This window comes from Vulpes lagopus, chromosome 2 (genome assembly GCF_018345385.1).
Source record: "Vulpes lagopus strain Blue_001 chromosome 2, ASM1834538v1, whole genome shotgun sequence".
Classification (NCBI taxonomy): Eukaryota; Metazoa; Chordata; class Mammalia; order Carnivora; family Canidae; genus Vulpes; species Vulpes lagopus.
Genome location: NC_054825.1, coordinates 149,402,248 through 149,422,392, shown reverse-complemented (window position 1 = coordinate 149,422,392; position 20,145 = coordinate 149,402,248). Strand labels below are relative to the sequence as shown.

The 20,145-nt window shown below is 40.2% G+C and overlaps 1 protein-coding gene across 26 annotated transcripts in view; it reads left to right on the top strand.

Annotated features, from left to right (window-relative positions):
• The window catches only part of GLIS3 (GLIS family zinc finger 3), a 622,522-nt gene that overhangs the window by 510,301 nt on the left and 92,076 nt on the right, over window positions 1-20,145 (top strand). For all 26 annotated transcript variants that reach the window (XM_041729374.1, XM_041729434.1, XM_041729405.1 and 23 more), the window contains 2 exons: window positions 11,054-11,215; window positions 15,340-15,450. In XM_041729374.1, the coding sequence (XP_041585308.1) occupies window positions 11,054-11,215; window positions 15,340-15,450 (273 nt within the window). The remainder of the gene's footprint in view (window positions 1-11,053; window positions 11,216-15,339; window positions 15,451-20,145) is intronic.

Here is a 20,145-nt window from a genome sequence, read left to right as displayed (position 1 = left end):
AAACCCAGTCTTGGAAAGGGTTAATGGATTTAGTGACAGTTCCTTGCCCATGAGTGAACCATGGGATAAGAGGAAGAAGAGGCAAGGTGTGAGAGTGGTTTTCTCAAACAACCAAGAAGGGAAAGGGCCCGGAGATGAAATAGGCAGTTGACAGAACAAGGAAGGAGAGCAAGCAGAAGGAACGGAAGGTCATCTGAGCACCTGCTGTGTCCCGCAGGTGTGTGCCGGGAAGGCCATGTGGAGCAGCTCAGCTGTGAAGAAAGGAAAACCCGAGGCAATGCATTTTGGAATCAAGCGAGGGAGTGGCTTTGATGAGGCAGAGTGGGCTGTCAGAGGGGACAGTCAGTCCTAGGACTGTGGAGCTGCCATGAGCGTCATGCTGAGCTCACACCTTTGTGATGGCTGCTAGGGCTAATGCAAAGTTTGAGTTTCATTATTTTCATATCTGCTGCTTTTTTTAAGCAGCCAGACACAGATGACTTTTAGCAAGTACAGAATTTATATTTAAGCAGTGCATAATGAAAATCGACGGCTTCTTGTTGAGAAAAGCACAGTGTCAGGAAAATATCCCTATCCCCGTCTTTCCCCTGTCACAGTGGTGGAAATTTTACATTTGAAAGTGAAAAGGCTTAAGATATAATTTTTTAATCCCATCTTTCCTGCCCACTTGCATCTCTTCCAAAGCTTGTCAGGGCCAGATCTAGAATAGTAAGAGCCATTAAAAATTTGGCATCTTGCACTCTGTTTTTTGGAATAAACTCAGTGTGGGCCAATTTATGGTAAATTATTCTCTTCGTGTGTGAATTTCCTTTTCTCTCTTGGCAAATTCATGCTTGCCTCTACACCCCTGCACACAGATCTTAAACACACACATTTATTACAGAATCTGTGTGGGTTCTGTGTGTAAGTGTTAAAGTGTGTGCCCATGGCTGTACCCACAAGTGCATATGCACATATTTGCACCTATGTGCTTATATGATAGCAAATTGACTTAAACAGTTTGTCTTGGAGGTTTGTGTTGCTGTATGTATGTTAGCATACATTCTGTTGCAACCCGCAAACAGTTTCTCAGTCAAAAGATGACAGAATTCAGCAATCATTTTGGGAAACACCATAGTAAATAAATATATTGCTTAGCTCTGTTAAACCAAGCATGCCAATTCTTAATCAAACCGAAGGCAAGCATGGCATTTCTCATCTTTGCAATCAAAGACCAGTCCTGTAGCCAGTCCTGTAGCCAGTCCACTGCCACAGGGGGAGGCAGAGCCAAGGCCTTGCTGCAGCCCCCATCCTCTGAGCACAGAAAGCTCCCAAGCTAGGTGTGCTTGTAACGTGGGATCATATGGGATGATGGTGTCTGCCTCCCATCCAGAGAGTCTGGCTATAGGAGGGTGGACAGAGGCATGGCATAAGAATTGCTTGATCTGCTCTTCTGGGGATATTTGACTCGGGGCAGCTTAGGGCAAGATCCCAAAGAGCTTTTTTCATTGCATGAGAGGCTCTGATGAGAGGCTCTTTCCTGGCATATTGGAGCGCATATTAGCTCAGCTTTTAAAGGGCAATTTAAAACAGTTTCTTTTCCTTTATGTATGAAGAAGGCCCACATTTATGTGCCTTGAATTATTGCGAATAACACGTTCCCAATGGGTCTGTGTATGTTTAGCTCAAGTTTGGAAGAGGGTGTGGTAGGAAAACTGCTTGCTCCATTCACCAGCATTGCTACATATTTCTCAGAACACCAATAAAGAGGTCAATGCATCGCGTCGCAAAAAAAAAAAAAAAAAGGAAAAGAAAAAGAAAAAACCACAACCATATGCTGGTATTACTATTGTTTCCCCATCTTGGTTAGATATTAAAATAATAAAATATATATTTTTCAGTAGTTCTATAGAACATTCAAATCTAGCAAAACCCATAAATACATTTTTATAGCTTTTGCAATGTTGACCATTTGATGTCATCGCGAGTACTAACTGGCCTGACCTAATTAAAAGACCTTAATGAGCTTACTACACAAGGAAGTCTAGGAAATCAATATGTTTTTTTACAAAGAGTTCATTCTGTCCATTTCGCTTAGCATTTATTTAGCAAATAATCTGCAGCCACTTGAGTATATGCCAAGCACTGTACCCAGTGCTGGTAATAAAAAGATTAATAAGACTCAGTCCCTTGTCCTCATAAAGCTCACAGCCTAGTGGGGGAAACAAACAATCCAATTAGTGTACCTCTGTGTGTTAGCAAGGCAGTGGGCAAGGCGTGGTCGGTGTGTGGGAAGTGACCTATTGTGCCTTGGTAAAAGCATAAAGGAAGGCGTCACAGAGGAGGTGACACCAAGCTAAGGGGTCAGTAGTACGTCACTGGGCACAGGGAATAGCATATGCAGAGGCAGAGGCAAAAAGGAGTTTGCTGCTTAATTAGGGAACTGCAGCTGGACTGGCTTGTGGCCCTGGGGGGTGGGGGGCGGGTGGGAGGAGAGGTGGGAGGACAGGGAGGAGCAGGCCTGACCACGGATGCACTAGAGCCTTCCTTCCACCTGCAGTCTTCTGTTTCTATTTTCCCCTTCTCCTTTCTTTTGCTTACTTTATTGGCTTTTACTTTATCCCCCATCTGTCTTGAAAGGCCTGAAACTTGAGAGACCTCTTAGAAAAACTAGAGCTTTAGGGAATGTTTCTGACCTTTAAAAACCAAAACCAAATAAAACACATGAAAAATAATGCCTAAAATCCAAAGGCTGATTGCTCCAACTGCTGTCAACTTCCTCACTTTAGTATATAGAAAATAATTCAGGGGTGTTTGGGTCAGATTCCAAATGTATTCTGCTGTCTCTCTCCTGGAATGTTCTGTGAATGCAAAGAAAGTAGGATGCGACCTGATGGGGTCGTGGGGGTCTTTTTGTTTTTGTTTTAAATCACCCACAGAGCCTAATCAAATGCTGAAGGTGTAAGAAACTCCACTTTCCCTGGTCCATTTGTGGAGCAGGGACGTAGTCACTTGGTGTATAGACCGGGACTGAACAAATTAGAACATTTGTCTTCTTTTTCTTTTTTTTAAAGATTTTATTTATTTATTCATGAGAGACACAGAGAGGGAGAGGCAGAGACACAGGCAGAGGGAGAAGTAGGCTCTATGCAGAGAGTCCGACGTGGGACTCAATCCCAGGTCTCCAGGATCACACCCTGGGCCGAAGGCAGCGCTAAAGCGCTGAGCCACCCAGGCTGCCCAATATTTGTCTTCTTTAATACAGAGCAGCAAAACATCTGAAAATTGCTTTTATGTGTCTTCTTTATATGTAGTTCGTAGAAGTATGGTACTTACGTAGGCACATTTATATGGAATTATATATGACCTGCCATGATCAGAAACACGGATACAAAGAAAATTAAGGAATTTGATTTCTTTTAGGTATATTTATGCAGGACCAATGACAGGCCTTAAATACATTTGCTCTACGAATATGTAATCAGACTGCATTTACTGAGCTCTGACGGTGAACCTCTGGAATATACATGCTCTAGTGGACATGTATTTGCAGATTGCATGAAATCGATGGTAATAATAACAGCAGTATCAGGCAACTTACTTATTGTTATGTTTAAACAACCTTTTTCATTATTTGCCCACTCAGAGAATAATTATTTGCTTGAGATTATAGTTTTCCGGCATTGTATTGACACAACATGAATAATATATGATACCTTATATTTGTTTACTAGCCGGAGAGAGCCATATGATCTGACTTAAATACCAGTGTTTCACTGTGGGGTATTGGCTTTCCAGTTGTAAATACAGTGCCCACGATGAAGTTCCATTTATCCCCAGCAAGTTTCAACTGTTATAAACCAGACACTTGATAATTTCCATAAAAATTTAATATGGTTCAAATGTTGGCACAAAACTCACATATTTCTCTCTACATCGTCATGTGGCTTCTCAAAAACACTGTTTTCCATTTTTTTTTTTAAATTGTGCCCGCATTTACTTTGTCACTTTGTGTAGAGCAAGGACTCATTTGCGTATCAACCACTAACCCATAACCCACAACGTTAAAAAGCAACGAATGGTCTTAAGCTGGTAGGAAATACATACATACTGGCTAGTTAGGTAAACTTTGTTTTATATAGAGCTCTTAATTAAAAGTAAGAAGGACGACAAGCCAGGAAGTCACATTTATGAGCTATTTAATAAATTCATGGTGTACACCAGAATAACAGGGAAAAACATAGTAACTGGGATCTCTTTATTATGGGCTAGGGAAACATTACAGAAAAGCTTTTATATTAATTCTACAAAATGTTTAGTGGTTCCAGAAGATCTGGGTAAATGAATACAGTAGGCCACTTCAGAACACCAGGTGAGTGGCACACAGGCTGACTCATAAGCCCCAGGGTCACAGCCTCTTGTCCCCTCGAGCTGCTCCACCAGCCAAACAGGCTGGGGAACTTTGAAAGCTGTCATAGGAAATGCAAGTGCAAATCTATGTAGATATTTGCAATCTTTGGAAAATCGTCCAGAGGGGGCCCTGATTTCTCTGCAGTTAAAGGAAGTCTCAAGTTAACCAGGGGTAACCATACCAAGACCACTTTTCCTCTGTGTAGAACTTTTGAAATATTATAATCCGATATTACCTTTTAGCAACCAAAAGGAAACATAGAAATCCCTTTTCTCTCAGTCTGCTGTTCGGATAAGAAGGTGGTTAGGCTGAAAACATGAGTAAAGTCACAAAGTAAGTGCACACGGAGATCCGTTCATCACCCTCACTGCAGGATGAACCATCAGAATGAGACCCAGAAAAGAAGGAATTCCATAGCCACTCAGTGTAATGAATTCATGAACCAGATACTTTTGAAAAGCCTCAAAATATTTGAATTATTTTCTTTTTCTCCCTTTATGTAACACTTTCTACAAACTGACATGGAAGATGTTACGCGTTTACGCGAGCATGCACTACCACTGAGAATGCACTGGGATTGGAAATCACAGGATGGCACAGGGCGAGCCAGCTGTCTAAATGTGGATGAAGACTGGAGGATTAATGGAATCAGGTGGCCCTGTGGGCCTCCACAGTCTTTCTCTTTTGCATCTCTGTCCTTTTTTTTTTTTCAATTTTTCTTCTACTTTTTCCCCCCAGACAGCACTTTCTGTCATCTTCCCAGCCTACGTTTTAAAATTAGATTTTACTCTTCCACACTTTGAAGAATGAAGCTGCCATAGTTTGCCAAAAGCAATCCCTTTCTTTATTTCTTGATTCTTGCTCTAGTCCTTTGTTTATTTTCTCTCTTCCTTAAAAAAAAACAAAAAACAAACATTAAACTGTGTATTGTCAACCTAAGATTAGTTTAATGATCCCTAGAATTTTACTTCTCAAAGGATAATCTTTGAACACTCAACATTTAGAAGCGTAGCCAAGGAGACTCTTAGGAATGCACCAAGTCTGGCCTCACTCCACACCTACTGAATCAGAATCTGCATTTTAACAAGAGGCCCAGGCAACTCATTGACACCTTGAGCTGGGGAGCACTGTCCCAGAAGGAAAATTGGCTGAATATTAGAGGTGGATTTCTCACCTCCTCTCAAGTGTGTGAGATGGCTCGGGCCTTCAGCTCCCGGCTGTCTCCCTCACTTGCACCTTTGGCAGGTGTCCCTGTGGTTCAAGAGGACTTGAACTCTTGGTCTTATTGTGGAAGTAACCTTGACTATATCCACGGCATTAGAAATATTTGCTGGCCTTTCCACCAGTGCTTTTCACCTCCCATTGTCTTTGAGCTGTAAGCAGAAGATGTATGCCAGTAGTAATTCATCGGTCCGTCCCCAGAGCTGCAGGCAGACTGCACTGCAACCACTGCTAATGGGATTAATTGGTCTTGACCGATGAAATTGTGAAAGTATGTACCTCCAAGGGTCATAAACACTGAGCCTTAATTGAAATCAAACGTATATTTTTAAAAAGCATGTCCAGCATCCTAGACTCCTTTCTGTTTGGGTTTTGTTGACATGAGTGATGGTACAGAAACCTGATCAGGAAAGGTTTGCTGTTATTACTGCTTTGAACATGAAGTATGCTTCTCAGTACGTTAAGTAGCTGATTAGGGGAAGGAGCAATATTCTACTTGATTATTGGTTACACATATGGAATAAATCCTATTTTAATGGTGTCTAATGAGCCTTTCATTTTCAGAACCTTACACAAAAGCCTCTAATAGAAAGGGAAAGTAATATTTCAAAGGTCATCTTAATAGCACTTAATGTCAACAATCTGTAATCAAGCCAATATATATGGATGGTGAATACAGTCCAGTTGTGATCCTTTAAATATGAAATAATCTCCTAAATTAGCAAAATGGCGTAAGCTAAGGTTCTCTGGGTTTGAGGCAATTTATACTTTTTAATTAAAATTTGTTACTTGCAAACAGCCTCGGAGTTAGAGATCATTCTCAGAGTGAGGCTTCATGCAATGCAAACCCCCGAGATTTAAAGTTCTGTTACCTACAGAATTGTTTCATGCATTATTCTGTGTGTTCTGTAAAGTCACTGAAATGTGCAAATGGAAAGCTATGTGCTTTTTTCTCAACAGGGGAATGTAATGGGCATTAGAAATGTGGAATGTGGGGATGCCTGGGTGGCTCAGCAATTGAGCATCTGCCTTCAGCCCAGGGCATGATCCTGGAGTCCTGGGATCGAGTCCCACAACCGGCTCCCTGCATGGAGCCTGCTGCTTTCTTTACCTGTGTGTCTACCTCTCTCTCTGTCTGTGTGTCTTTCATGAATAAATAAAGTCTTAAAAAAAAAAAAATGCAGATGCGTTGCCGGTCAGGAGGCCACTGAGGGAGCTTGTAGGCAATACCTCTTTCAGAACCATGTATCTACTGGGCAGCAGATTAAAAAGTCAGGAATTTTAAAGAATCTCTGATATGAGATTGGCATTCTGAAACTTTGCGCCATTTGCTGCAGGAATAGAGATAATTCAGCTTTACCCCACATCAGGAAATGTTCCTTTTTCAGGCCAAGGCTGCTGCTGGTTCACGTAGCTCTTGTAGCAGTTAGAAGTGGGTGAATACTGCAAGGAGATTTTTCAAAGCAAATCAGCAGTGGTTACAGTACAAATGGCATTCACAGATAAAACATGAGAATCTCCTGGAGGGCTTGTCAACACCCAGTTGGCTGGACCCCCACCCCTGGGGTTCTCTTTTGTACATCTGGGTAGGGCCAGGGATTCATATTTCTGACAGATGCCCAGGGCCCTCGGCTGCTGCTGGGTCCTGCAGCACCTCATTGAGAAGCCCTGCTACAGGTTTATCAGTATGGACACTGCCCAGCCCTACAACTTGCCTTATGGCCACCTTCCCATGAGAAAAGCTTGAGCTTCATTCATCATCTTCTCCCAGGGCCTAGCACACATTGTGCCATGCTCAGAGGGTTTACCCAATATGTGCTGGGGACAAAAAAAAAATGTTATTTACAGGAGATTACTAGTATATATCAGACCCCTGCCCACTACCACTCCCTCCCACATCACTGACCTGTGTTTGCCTTTCTTTGACATTCTGTGTTTCCTCCTCCTGCTGCCCGCTTTGATTCTGAGAGTTTGTTTTTTCTCTTGTCTTTTTCCATATGACCTGTGTTTGAACCACAGGCAACCTCAGCCTGCTGGTTTAACTCCACTTGCCCTTGGTGCCTGGTTCTACAGACAGTGTGAAAAGGTAAGGACCTGAGAGTAGCCTCTTGGTCAAGTTTTATATAAGGCTTGGTTGGTGACGGTGGCATAAGCAGTCAGGTGACTCTTTGGACTTTGGACCTCAGGGTGGACTTTGCACGGTGGGAACCTTGATGAGAAAGCCTTTGGCTAAACCCAAAGAAACACTCTTTCTGTGGTCCTTGCTTTCCTAGGTTTAGATGTTCATTCGCAAGGCGAAACTCACTCATTAAAGATTTGGAAAACATGAAAAAAACATAATATAGAAAAAGGCATCCATTTGCCCAGACGCCCAAAGCATCCAGTTTTGGTGTATTTTGTAACAGCCTTTTATACTTCTATCTAAATGTTAGTTTATTTTTAATGCATTTGCATTTAACTGAATTTATAAATCTAGGGGTAAAATTGCCTTGAGGGAAAGGAAATTCTTGTGTTGAATTACAGGGTTATTCCCATAATGAATGATAATGATTCATTACACAATTGTTTGCTTTCAAGTTTAAGCCAGACACCATTAGAAAAATGAACAGCACCTCCTTCCTCTTCTTGCAGAATTGTTGGTGTGCAGAGTTCAATCAGGTGTGGTGCTCTCTAGACCGCCCTGATGCGTTGGGTGCAAGGCCTCCCAGGGAGCCATGTATCAGTTCCTCAGTGCTTGACTTTCCTGGTTTGGGGTTCTTGATTTCAAGAGCATTTCTTCAACAAGAGTGAGTGGGCGATATATATATTATGAGCCCCCAAGTCCAAGAAATTGCCTTTCTCTTACCTTTATTCTGGCAACCCCATGGGGTCAAACATGATGCTTCACTCTTAATCTCTCCCCCTGAAAATACTCTAGTGCTACTGCAAGTGCTGACAGACACTGTCACCTTCCAGCCTTTTATGCTGCAGATGAGATGCGTGACATCAGCTGGATTTTAATGATTTTTACAGATAATCTCTTGGTTATCGTTTTCAGTCTGGGTGCTCATATTTTCCTCCTATCTTTGCTATTTAAGAGTGGTCAGGATGTTCTGGGATATAGTTCACTTTTCACTCATTTACATGGGATACAGCAAGCCTTTTCGTCTTTGATCACATTTTCTGTTAATAGTAATAATAGCAATTAATTGACTTTAACTGGACATTTAACAGGAGAGAGCATGGAAACACCAGTCTAGTGTCCAGCTTATGTCTGATCAAGTGGACAGTTTGAATTAGTTCTAGGACATGTCTAGGATACCTCTAGTCCCTCTGTGGTCAATCCAGGGAGTCTTGTTTGTCTGATGCTCACCGAAACCTCATTCGTCTGTTCTAAAGTAGTTCTCCCTCCCCATGCATGTTGGTTCCTAGACAATGCAACTTTCTCTCTCATCAGTGTTTGGGACGACTGGTACAAGGCAGTGGAGGCCAGGACCTCCCCAGGTCTGTGTGTGTACCCTGGAGCTGGCCTTGGCACAACATCCATCCTACATAGGGGCCTTGCTAGGAACCAGACTACAGGCTTAAGGGATCCAAAACCACAAGCTCATTTCTGACCTAAGTGTGGCCCAGCAGGTGACTGTCAAATCAACTAAGTTCCAGCAGTTTGCTCCAAGTGGTCATTCAGAAAGAACCTTAAAAACACAGGTTTGGTCAGCAGAGTCTTCTTAGCCACGAATTGGGGGATAACATTGAGCCCCTTTAATTCTCAAATTTGAGACCCCCTCCAACATCTGCAGAAACAAGGCCACTTAACCTCTCTTTCCCTTGAATGGTATGTCATTATATGCCTTTCACTCTGTTGAAAAAGTAGTGGCTCTGTCAGCAGTCATCTTCTGTTCAGGCTAAATTTATTTTTATGTGAAATAGAAATCAGGAAAACACCAAAATTATTTTAAGCAAAATATCAAAATTGAAATAAACCAACATATGTCTGCAAAACATGTATAACTCTCAATCAAAAATAAGTGCAACTTTCATAAATTTCTTAAAATACTCTAGCATGCAAATCTGGATGACTTAAATAGACGGAGTTATGACATGGTTGGTTATTCTTTTTCCTTGGTCCATCCATTCTTTAAACCTGGCCAGCTCTGGACTACTCCTTCATGAACGGCGTACTGCATCCTCCATCATCTACTCTAATAATCGCTAGAACTGAGAATTTCATAAAATGTCTTGTAGTAAGGTTAAATAATACTGCTGATTTTGAATGGAAACCATCTTGAATTTACCTTCTTTACTTCTATTCTGTTCTACCCAGCCATCCCTCACCCCTCAGGCCCTACATTACTCTCTTAAGAAGTGAGGGTTTTTAAAAAATTGTTTTAAACTCCATGTCCATATTTCTAAGTTTCCTTTGCAGTGGGAACTCAGATGAGGTTAAAATTGTTAAAGTGACATCAGTATGTTGGGGCTTACTACCAAAGAGAGAGTCACAAGTTAAATGCCCATCTCACATTTATGCCTCATTTACAGGCTTCCTGTAACACATTTTCTTTATTAGATTGTCACTTTCAAGATTGGAATCACTGTGCACCTCTAATATAGTAGCTGATATTTTACCCACAGAAGATACATAGTAAATAGTCCCATCGATAAATATTATTGACAAACCTATAAAGCATTTCTTGAAACCTTCAGCCTTTCATTTTCAATTCTTCTCTTCATGAAGGAGGTAACAACATTTCTTAGAAAAACAAAAATAGATACAACTATCACTTCATTTGGAAAATGTTCTCAGCACTACACAAATTGTGTTCCAGGAGATTTTTTAAAAGCACATTTAAAACGTATCTCATTAGGCTTGGCTTCACTGTGTACGCTAACAGAGTCACTCTTTGGGAAGTTGAAAAACTCCTTGAGATTATTTAGGAAGTTTATGATTGTGACGACCCCACAGACACATGGCTTTTGCATCCTGGACCCTTGGATCTTCAGCTCACCTTTATTCTCATACATCACGTTGAATTTTCTTTTTTTTTTTTTTGCTAGTTTATTAGTTGTAAAAAGTTTCTTCCTTCCTGATTCCTTCCATTTAGTCCAATTTGGAAATGGAAAAGTGTGTTAATTTTTTAATAAATCTTTAAGACATGCATTACTGTATTTTTATTAACTGAGCCAGATGGCTCATAGCAAATTTTCTCTGACATAAGTAATCACAGAAATCAGTTTGAGACCCAGATTTGGTATGGAAAGTGGCATCTATATTAGTGGAAAAATGTGGTTCACATAAATATGTGGATATTTTTAGAAGTCATATTTGTTACTGTTTGGATTTCATTTTATTTTTTGTTTTTTGTTTTAGGCCAAATACACACCGAGGACATTTTTTTTCCCGTCCCCCAGACCCAAACATTCAAGCTCCTTCTCAACAACCCAAAACTGTTTTCTTTTTTGCAGTTTGAAGGTTGCAAGAAGGCCTTTTCAAGGCTTGAGAATCTCAAGATTCACTTGCGGAGTCACACGGGTGAGAAGCCATACTTGTGCCAACATCCAGGCTGTCAGAAGGCATTCAGTAACTCCAGCGACCGCGCCAAGCACCAGAGGACGCATCTGGACACTGTAAGAATGGCCAGAGATTCCCAGCTTCCAGCCCCAGGCCCTGGTGTGAGAAAGTGCCCATTTGATAGTGGCATGCTGAAGTGTTTGCTTTATGTCTACAGGTTATAGGGACAATGCTAAAGGCAGCAGTGGAATCTTTGTGGAGGTCCAGAAGGGGCCCTGTTGGGCTCTCTCTTCATTTTTCTGTAGTGACAAGCTATCCTAAATATTACAACTGCCTGAAAGACAAAGGGGTTCCTTGATCACCTCTGTGTACAAAGCAGAGGCAGTTCAGGTGTTGTCACATAGTAGATTTCAGTACACAGGATGACTACCAGGCATAAGACATAAAAATAAATTATTCAAATATCAAGATATGCTGAAATAGATAATATATATTATTGCTAGAATTGGAAAGTCATTGTCTGTTATTGTTTTTTCTTTACCCTTGTTCTTTTTTTGACGTAAGAACTTTGAGACTGGCATGGTTACCCAGTGTGAATCTGGCCTTTTGCCTTCAGGCGATCTAAGAAGACTCAGCAAATCTTATGCCAGGGTTCAGCTTTATCATGCTTCCTGTGTGTTAACAGCCGCATATCCATTGGCATAACCCTTATGAGAACAACTGATTTTCATCGTTGAAAATCACCTTAACTCTTTTAGTGCTGTAACATTTTGCTTCTTTTCTAAGACTCCTTTATTTTCTGTTATGTTGATCATCCTTCTTTGCATCTCTCAAGTTCTGATGCCATTTGCCTTACAGGAGGCCAGGTAGACTATGTGCAGTTTCACTTCTTTTAACAAAGCCATCAGGATAAATGTATTATACACATCACAGATCTCTTATCCCACATTCTTGCAAATAATGTATTCATGACAGTACTTTCTCAGTGTTAACATTCCGATGTCTATTATTAAACTACACCAGAATTTGAATTTTGAAAAGATACTGTTATTTCTACACACCTTCTCATACATATTTAAGATTCTTCTGATGTTATAGTTGACATATTTATTAAATTTTATATTAGTCTCTATTAGTCATATTGATAGAAGTCATTTTAGCTATATGTCACATAACCTTTCTAAACAGAATTATCTCCTAACATACGTAAGTGTGATGGTTTGCCTCGTAAATAGCTGAAGTATAATTAGAGCTATATGAGCATAAGATAGCCCCTTTCTGCTCTAGCTGAATTGAATTCAGTGATTTTAGGACCAACAGAATAGAATATGAAATGAATAAATTTGGTGAATAGCAGGATTTTTAAAAGGTAGAAATAGGAAAAAAAAGAATAAATTATGTTAAAATGCCCTATTTTGTATGTCTAAAATGGTCTTGGTAGAATCTAATAAATTTTCCAATTTGTCATTAAACTTTATCATGGAAGAATGAACATTCACGAGACAAGATTGTCTTGAGAAATTGCCTCTACTCTAGCTGGTTATCTGTAGTTTGAAAGAACTATTGTGAGCCTAAGTGTTATGGTTCTACAATACCCTTCTTGGAGCTAATTTTAGCTAATCAGACTACGAGCATTTTCTAAAATCACTTTGGAATTTAAAAAAAAAAATCACTTTTTAAAACTTTTGAGGAAAGCTACCTCAGATAATAATTTCATGATTCAGTTCAATGCCAGTAGCTTTTAAAACCCAGCTATTTAAAAAAAAAAATACACTACTCTATTAAATTTTTTAAAACCATCATTCTTCTTCAAGATGCAAACCAACCGTCCTGTTTAAATTTTTATTGTATTAAATGATTTGGTAAGCTCTTTTAAAATCATGTAAAAATTAAACATTTGTTTTAAAAAGCAAACGGTAGCTGCTTGAAAAATGTATATTTAAATGTAGGCCCTCTTTTCCTTTCATTAAGCACTCCTTTTGCTAGTGTTGTCAGAATTTTGGATAAAGTATCTTTCTTCAACTCAATGGATTCTTTACTTATAGGAAAATGATTTTTTTCTATAAGGTTTACCAAGTTCATAATTCTAACCTTGAAAAGTTTTATTAACTTATTTCTCTATTAGCATCTTAATATCTAAACAGGGGGAATGATTTTATGGTACACGTGGAAAATAGAGTTTGATAAAGTGCAGCATGCTGTTTAAAGCTTAGGTCATCTGAGGTACAATGAGCAGTGCACTAGTAGCACTGGGACCAGACCACTGCTGTTTTGGCATTCTGATCCCAGGTGGCTAACAGCAGGGGAGAGAGGGTAACACGCCCCCCCCCCCCCCCCCCCCCCCCCCCCCCCCCCGTGAAGTGGAGAGTAGCCAAGCCTTCTTTGAGAACTCAAAAACAAATACAAAATCACATTACCCATTTCTTGTCTTTTCAACCCAAATACTACCGGCCATGGTAATAATAATGGTATTGATTTATATAACATGCTAATATTCCTGAAGTTTTTTTTTTTACATGCCACAGTGCTCAGATGTGAGTTTATGTGGTTGCAACATGACTGCAATAAAGATACTATCGAGTTGCTGCCCCGAAGCCAGGGTAGGATAGGGAAGGCTGTGCAGGAAAGCCACGCAAATCCAGAAGATTCCCAGGTGAACAGAAACCTTCGTTTACCCAGTGGAAACTCATTGGTGAGTGGCTTTAACCCATATCGGCTGACCCTGTGCAAAAACAGTTATTGAGAGCCTGGTTCAGCCACTATCCCTTGTCTGATTTCTCACATGTAACTCAGTGCTGAACGCACTGTGAAACTGTGAGACCTGATGGGGGATTTAGTCAATCAGTCAAGGAACAGACACATCGCACTTAGAATTCGTATTGAGGGAGCCCAACTAAATTATATATTCATGACTTTACCTTGTGGTTGGAATCAAAAATGGCAAAAACAAGAAAGCGAATCATAAATGTGGCTTCAGGCAGGGCAAATAATATAATCCACATATGTGTTGGCCCACAAAATGACAAGCATACACATGAAAACAGGAATAAATAGAGGAAAAAAAATCAGGTTTTTTTTCTGGCTTTTTATTTTGTTTTGATTTGATATATATATTTTGTTGTTATTTTTAATGGAATAGCCATTTCCCAGAGCAAGAATCCTATTCTAGAGGCAGAGTTTCACTTCTCCTCCTTACGTTTCAAATCCTGTACGCACAACTGTAGTCAATCTCACTTACTGAGATCCTAAGTACATGAGTGACTGGAAGCTGTGACTTACGAACACAGTCTATCTTGTGATTTTTTATTTTAGTTCTTAGATTAAACAGAAAGATTTACTTTATTTCATAGCTCAAAAGCCATCCTCTAGACTCCGCCTGAGGCCCTGCAGCTCACATCTCTCAGGAGCATGAGGGCATTGAATTAGCCAAAACTTGTGTTCTCATTGCACCCAGCTAAGGGCCTAGGCTGAGCACTGGGACTCTTCTACACCTGCAATCCTATAATAATATTTCTCTGGCTGAGTTTTCATGTGTCTGTTGTTTGGGGAAAAAAAACCTATTGCCTCTCACTCACTTTCTACTAATATTCCCTTTTTAATTCTCTCATTCTCTCTTTCTGAATCAGGTTTCCTCTGAAACATTCCCAGTCTTTTCTGGACTTTTCTGCAGCTTCTCTCTACCTGAACTCTTAAAGAATGTGTTTCCTAGTTTCTGACAATACCAAAGATTGTTTTCAGGGGAACGTAACTGTAAGTATGACTAGAGATGCTTACTAATAATTTCCACATCCAAAAATGCCACGAGAGAGGCACCTTGGTGGCTCAGTGGTTGAATGTCTGCCTTGGCTCAGGGTATGGTCCTGAGGTCCTGGGATTGAGTCCCACATCAGGCCTGCTTCTCCCTCTGCCTATGTCTGCCTCTCTCTCTGTGTCTCTCGTGAATGAATAAATAAAATCTTTAAAAACACACACACACACAAATGCCATGAGAGGTTCTGTGGGAGGAGTGCACCTCTAAAGCTGTCTCCTTGTTTCTCAAAAATTTAGTCCCCTTTGCCTTGATGCAAACTTTCAGGGCTTTCTAATTAAAATGCACAAGTAATCCCCAGCATTTTCACCTCAGCCAGTTGGTAAGAATTCCTGCTCTGAAGTCAGTAATCTGAGTAAATTTCCCTCAGTTACTTTTATGATTTAACTACAGCTGGTTGTTTGTGTTTTTTTTTCTTTCTTTCTTATTTAGAAACCTTATGCTTGTCAAATTCCAGGATGCACCAAACGCTACACAGACCCAAGTTCCCTACGAAAGCATGTGAAGGCACATTCTTCCAAAGATCAACAGGCAAGGAAAAAGGTAATTTTAAAAAAGAATTTATCCAGCCAGGAAAGGCACATTTAAATGACTCTTGCAGTACTGGGACCTTGTGCTGGACATTGAAATTCTTCAACTTGTTACATGCTCTTTGGGAAGGGACATCTTCCATGAAGTAATAGCAATTTTATAACCAGATATGCAATTCTGGGGAGGGCTCTTATAACAAGAATCAGAGAAAATTAGCAAAAGGCACTAAACCAGAGAGTAACAAAAGGCTTTTATGGAAATTAAGTCCACATAGTTAAAGGAAATTGAATTGGGAAAAATAGCACAACAAAAACCCTTTCTGGAGATAAGTGCTTCTCCATGAAATATCAATTGGCTGAAACCATTTTCATTCTTATGGAGAAGGTAGGTGTATCTCTAGGATAAGTATAGAGTATCCCTCCCTTTAAGCTTAAGAAAGAAAGAAAGAAAGAAGAAAGAAAGAAAGAAAGAAAGAAAGAAAGAAAGAAGAAAACACGTTTCTTAATAGGTACCATGTATGGAAATCTGAGAAAGGAATTGAACCTAAAATTACTTTGACATCACTGAGGAATTAATGCATCTTTAAAGTATATAGAATGCATAGTGTCTTGGATTTGGAAGAAATGCTAAAGGTCAACCAGCCTACCCACTTGACTCTCTCAAACTCATAAGATCTCCAACAGGTGTCTGGTCACGTTGTGCTTCAACACCTTGAGATATGAGGAGCTTACTACCTTTCAAGGCATTTCCCAATAAGTGAGTTTATGAGTTTTTGGACCAAGTACCTTCTGACCATGGCAGAAAAACACTGAGTTAACCTTAGCTTTTTGAGTGTTCCAAAGCGTTAAGATAGTACTACTGATTCATTTAAGGGCCCTTCGTAATAAATGTAAGGGAATTTAAGATTCAATTTATTTCAAGTGATTTAACCCAATGATGTGATTGAACCCCATGGCCATGGTTTTCAGGTCACTAGCACTTCTAGTTAACTAGAATCGTGCATTCTTTCATGGTTTATAGGGATTTAACACTTTTATGTTGGGAAATGCTGTGTAGTCTTTTTTTTTTTTCCTACTTGAGCTTTTTCTTCCTTGTGAGGTGTTAGCACAAAGCCAGTTTGAGGGCTCATATATGGAAAGAGTTTGACCTCTTCCCTGAGAATTAGAAAAATGCCCAGTTGGAAGGATTTGATAGATACTCTTAATTGCATACAAACCCACTCTTGTAAGTCAATTGTTAAAATCATTTTTTTCTCTATAAATATAATTAAGCCTCTTTTATTGGAGTACAGTAAACTGATAACAGATGATCATTATCAACAGATGATAACAGATGATCAGTCAACATGGACTAAATATATTCCTGTATTGTAGAAGAGCAAAGGAACTGCTAAGTGAATTAATAATATAAATAAAGTTGTAAGGAGGATGCTTAATACTTTTTAAATAACACCAATGTTGCATACTGTTCCCTGTGTCAGAAGAACCACGGCCTAATGGCTTTTGTCATTATCTATGTGTGTATCTTGTGAATTTGAAGTGATAAGTTGCACAACAGAAACCTTCTTGGGAGTTGTCTCTCCTAAATTTGACCATTCACCCCCTAAATTGTCTTAAATGCATGAAGTTTTACCATAATAGCAAACCTATCATAAGACTGGAGAACACCTTCCCTGAGAATAACAGCTACCATGGACATGAGAGAACACAAGTCCTACATCCAGACAAATAAGCACTAATTCGTTATTCCAATTAAGAAGGTAACCTAAGGGGATCCCTGGGTGGCGCAGCAGTTTGTCGCCTGCCTTTGGCCCAGGTCATGATCCTGGAGACCCGGGATCGAATCCCACGTCAGGCTCCCGGTGCATGGAGCCTGCTTCTCCCTCTGCCTGTGTCTCTGCCTCTCTCTCTCTCTCTCTCTCTCTCTCTCTCTCTCTCTGTGACTACCATAAATAAATAAAAAAATAAATAAAATATTAAAAAAAAAAAAGAAAAAAGAAGGTAACCTAGGTTAACAGTAGGTATGGAAACGTAATGAGATATTTTCAGGAATTATTAATTAATTGGTTTCTGTTGTTCAAATGGAGTGTGTCTCAGTCTCTATAAACAGGAATAAAAAAAAAATAAAACAGGAATAGTTTTGATTGTGTGAAAGATTCCTGAAGCATTAATTTAAAAAAAGGAAAATCAGACCCCAAGACTACAAAATAGAAATTTCTAGACAATTTGCAGATAGCCTTCAACTATCAGTCTAGGTTACAAGGATATACTTTCGAAGAGCAGTATTAAAACCCAGTGTCAAATATTGCAATACTCCTTTGATTTTGTCTTCTGTAAAATGAGGTACCATGTCTGTAGTGATTCAGCTTTGGATGAGCTCCCGGTTTCTTGCAAGTGAGTGAGCTGTATGTGGCTGCCTTTTATTGTCCAGACCTTAGGGACACGGTTACTGTGTTTTTACTCTCCAAATTTTCACCCATCTTTTTAATCTGAAGATTTTAAGAATCTGTTATGAATCAGTGATAAATTAATCTGTGGAAATTAAAACGATGAAAGTTGCCCCATCCAATAAAAAGGGGAAATGCCACTCCCGGGAGCAGCAATGTGAATAAACCGAAATGAAATCAGCCAATCCACGTTTTCAGATCTTGTACCGGTGTCCCAGCATGTGATATTTACACGGTACAATGTTGTTACTAGACCTTGAGATTCTAATTGCTAACTCACATCAGGACTTGGTATTTGAAATATTTCCTGGCAGCAATAATAAAAAAAAGAAGAAGAAGAAGAAGTAAGAAACAATAAACCTTTTAAGGCAGAATTAAGATTATTTACGACTTTAATTAAAAATTGAAAGTTGGCATCATTTCAAAAAAGGCTTTACAAAAATGTGAATTCATCAAAAATAACCATAAAAATTCCAAGGTGATAAAGGCACAGTAGAGTCATGGTCCCAGCCCTAGGGAATTGTTTTGTTGAAAAGAATAAAACCCTTTCCTGTCACACCCTGTTAGTCATGGACTCGTTTAATATACCCTGCCTGCCTGCTTTCTTCTAATCTTTTTAACCTCCCCCTAGACACTAAATGACATTATTTTGGTCTTAACATTGCTGGCTTTACGAGGCCCCACTCTGAAATCTGGGCTGGAGACAAGGCCCCCTGAGCCGTGGAGACTGCTATTTATCAGGAGAGGTAGAGTCTTCCAGAGTGATGCCCCTGGCCATGGGCATATGACCCCTCCCCACACCTGTTGGATCCTACTGAAAACCCAAGGACCTGAAAGCTAAGCTAAATGTTGTTCAGGCTACGAAAAGAAAAAGGAAGAAAGGGGACGGCTCTTCTGCAGAGGAATTGGGAGAATTTGGCTCATTGCATGCAGAAAGTAACTTTTCTCTCACCTCGTGTGTGCACACCCACATTTTCCATCAGCTGACGTGCAGACTTCTTCCACTGGATGCGCCTTACAGATCTTGAGTCCATTAAAGAGAGTGTTACGCAGATAAGTGAGTCGCGAGATACTCTGGTCACCCACTCTGGTCTCCAGTGAGAATAGAATTTAGTCCGCAGAGCAAAAGGCAAAATCTGTCCTTCAATTCTCTCTGATAATGAGTGGTGAAATATGAGAAAACTAAGGCAAAAAGCCACTTGAAATTTTCCTCAAGGCTGTGAGCTTTATCAGAATTTTTTACTTGCACCTTGCTAGTGCCCATAAGCAACAGGGAGGGGGTTCCCTTCCATTCTGGCTCATTATCGACATGGACTTTTTTAAGTGAATGCAAAAGAAGGCCGGGCCCAAAGTTAGAGATGACACGTGTCTTCTCTCCATTTCACAGCTCCACGAAGGTGCCAGACTCTGACTGTGACTCGTGAAAAGTTTGGTTCATGTTCACCTCTGACCCACCCTGGTTGATGACTTTCATGTTCACAACCTTAACACAGACTATGATAAACTCCACGCAGTGTTTGAAACGTTTGCGAATGCCACATACACTTCTCTTTCCCACTTAGAGGCCAGTTCTGTGGAACTCTCTGGCCAAGACAGAGTGGTTCACATAACGCACTTCTCATCTGCTTAGAACTGGCAGTTCTGCGGAATCTGTTCAGAGCCGCCACCACCCCATCCACACCCAGAACTATAAACGATTTCATGAAATACCAAAGAGCTCACCTTGCTTTGTGGCTTCATTGAAATCTTCAAAAGTTACGTGGAAAATATATCTGTTTCCCCTACGTGGAGGCACAGATTAAAGGAGCTGCTGAGGCTCTCAATTTTCTCCCATTTTCCTGTTATCATCTATGTGGCAGAGGGTGTGCACATGGGGGCACATGGTCAGAAGCCTTCCCAGATTGTGACTTTCCTTTTTTGTTGTCGTGATTCCTCCCTCCCTTCCACTCTCTTCTCCCCCTACTCTTCTCTTACTCTGACTTTTTTTTTAAAGATATTATTCATTTATTCATGAGAGACACAGAGAGAGGCAGAGACAGAGGCAGAGAGGGAGAAGCAGGCTCCTCACAGGGAGCCAGACGTGGGACTCGATCCCTAGACTGGAATCACATTCTGAGCTGAAGGCAGATCAACCACTGAGCCATCCAGGCATCTCTCTCACCCTGACTCTTAATGGAATGTCAGTCATGGGCACATATCATGGATATAGGATTTCCGGATGAATTAGTCCTGTCTTCTTCTCACATGTAATAAATCATATG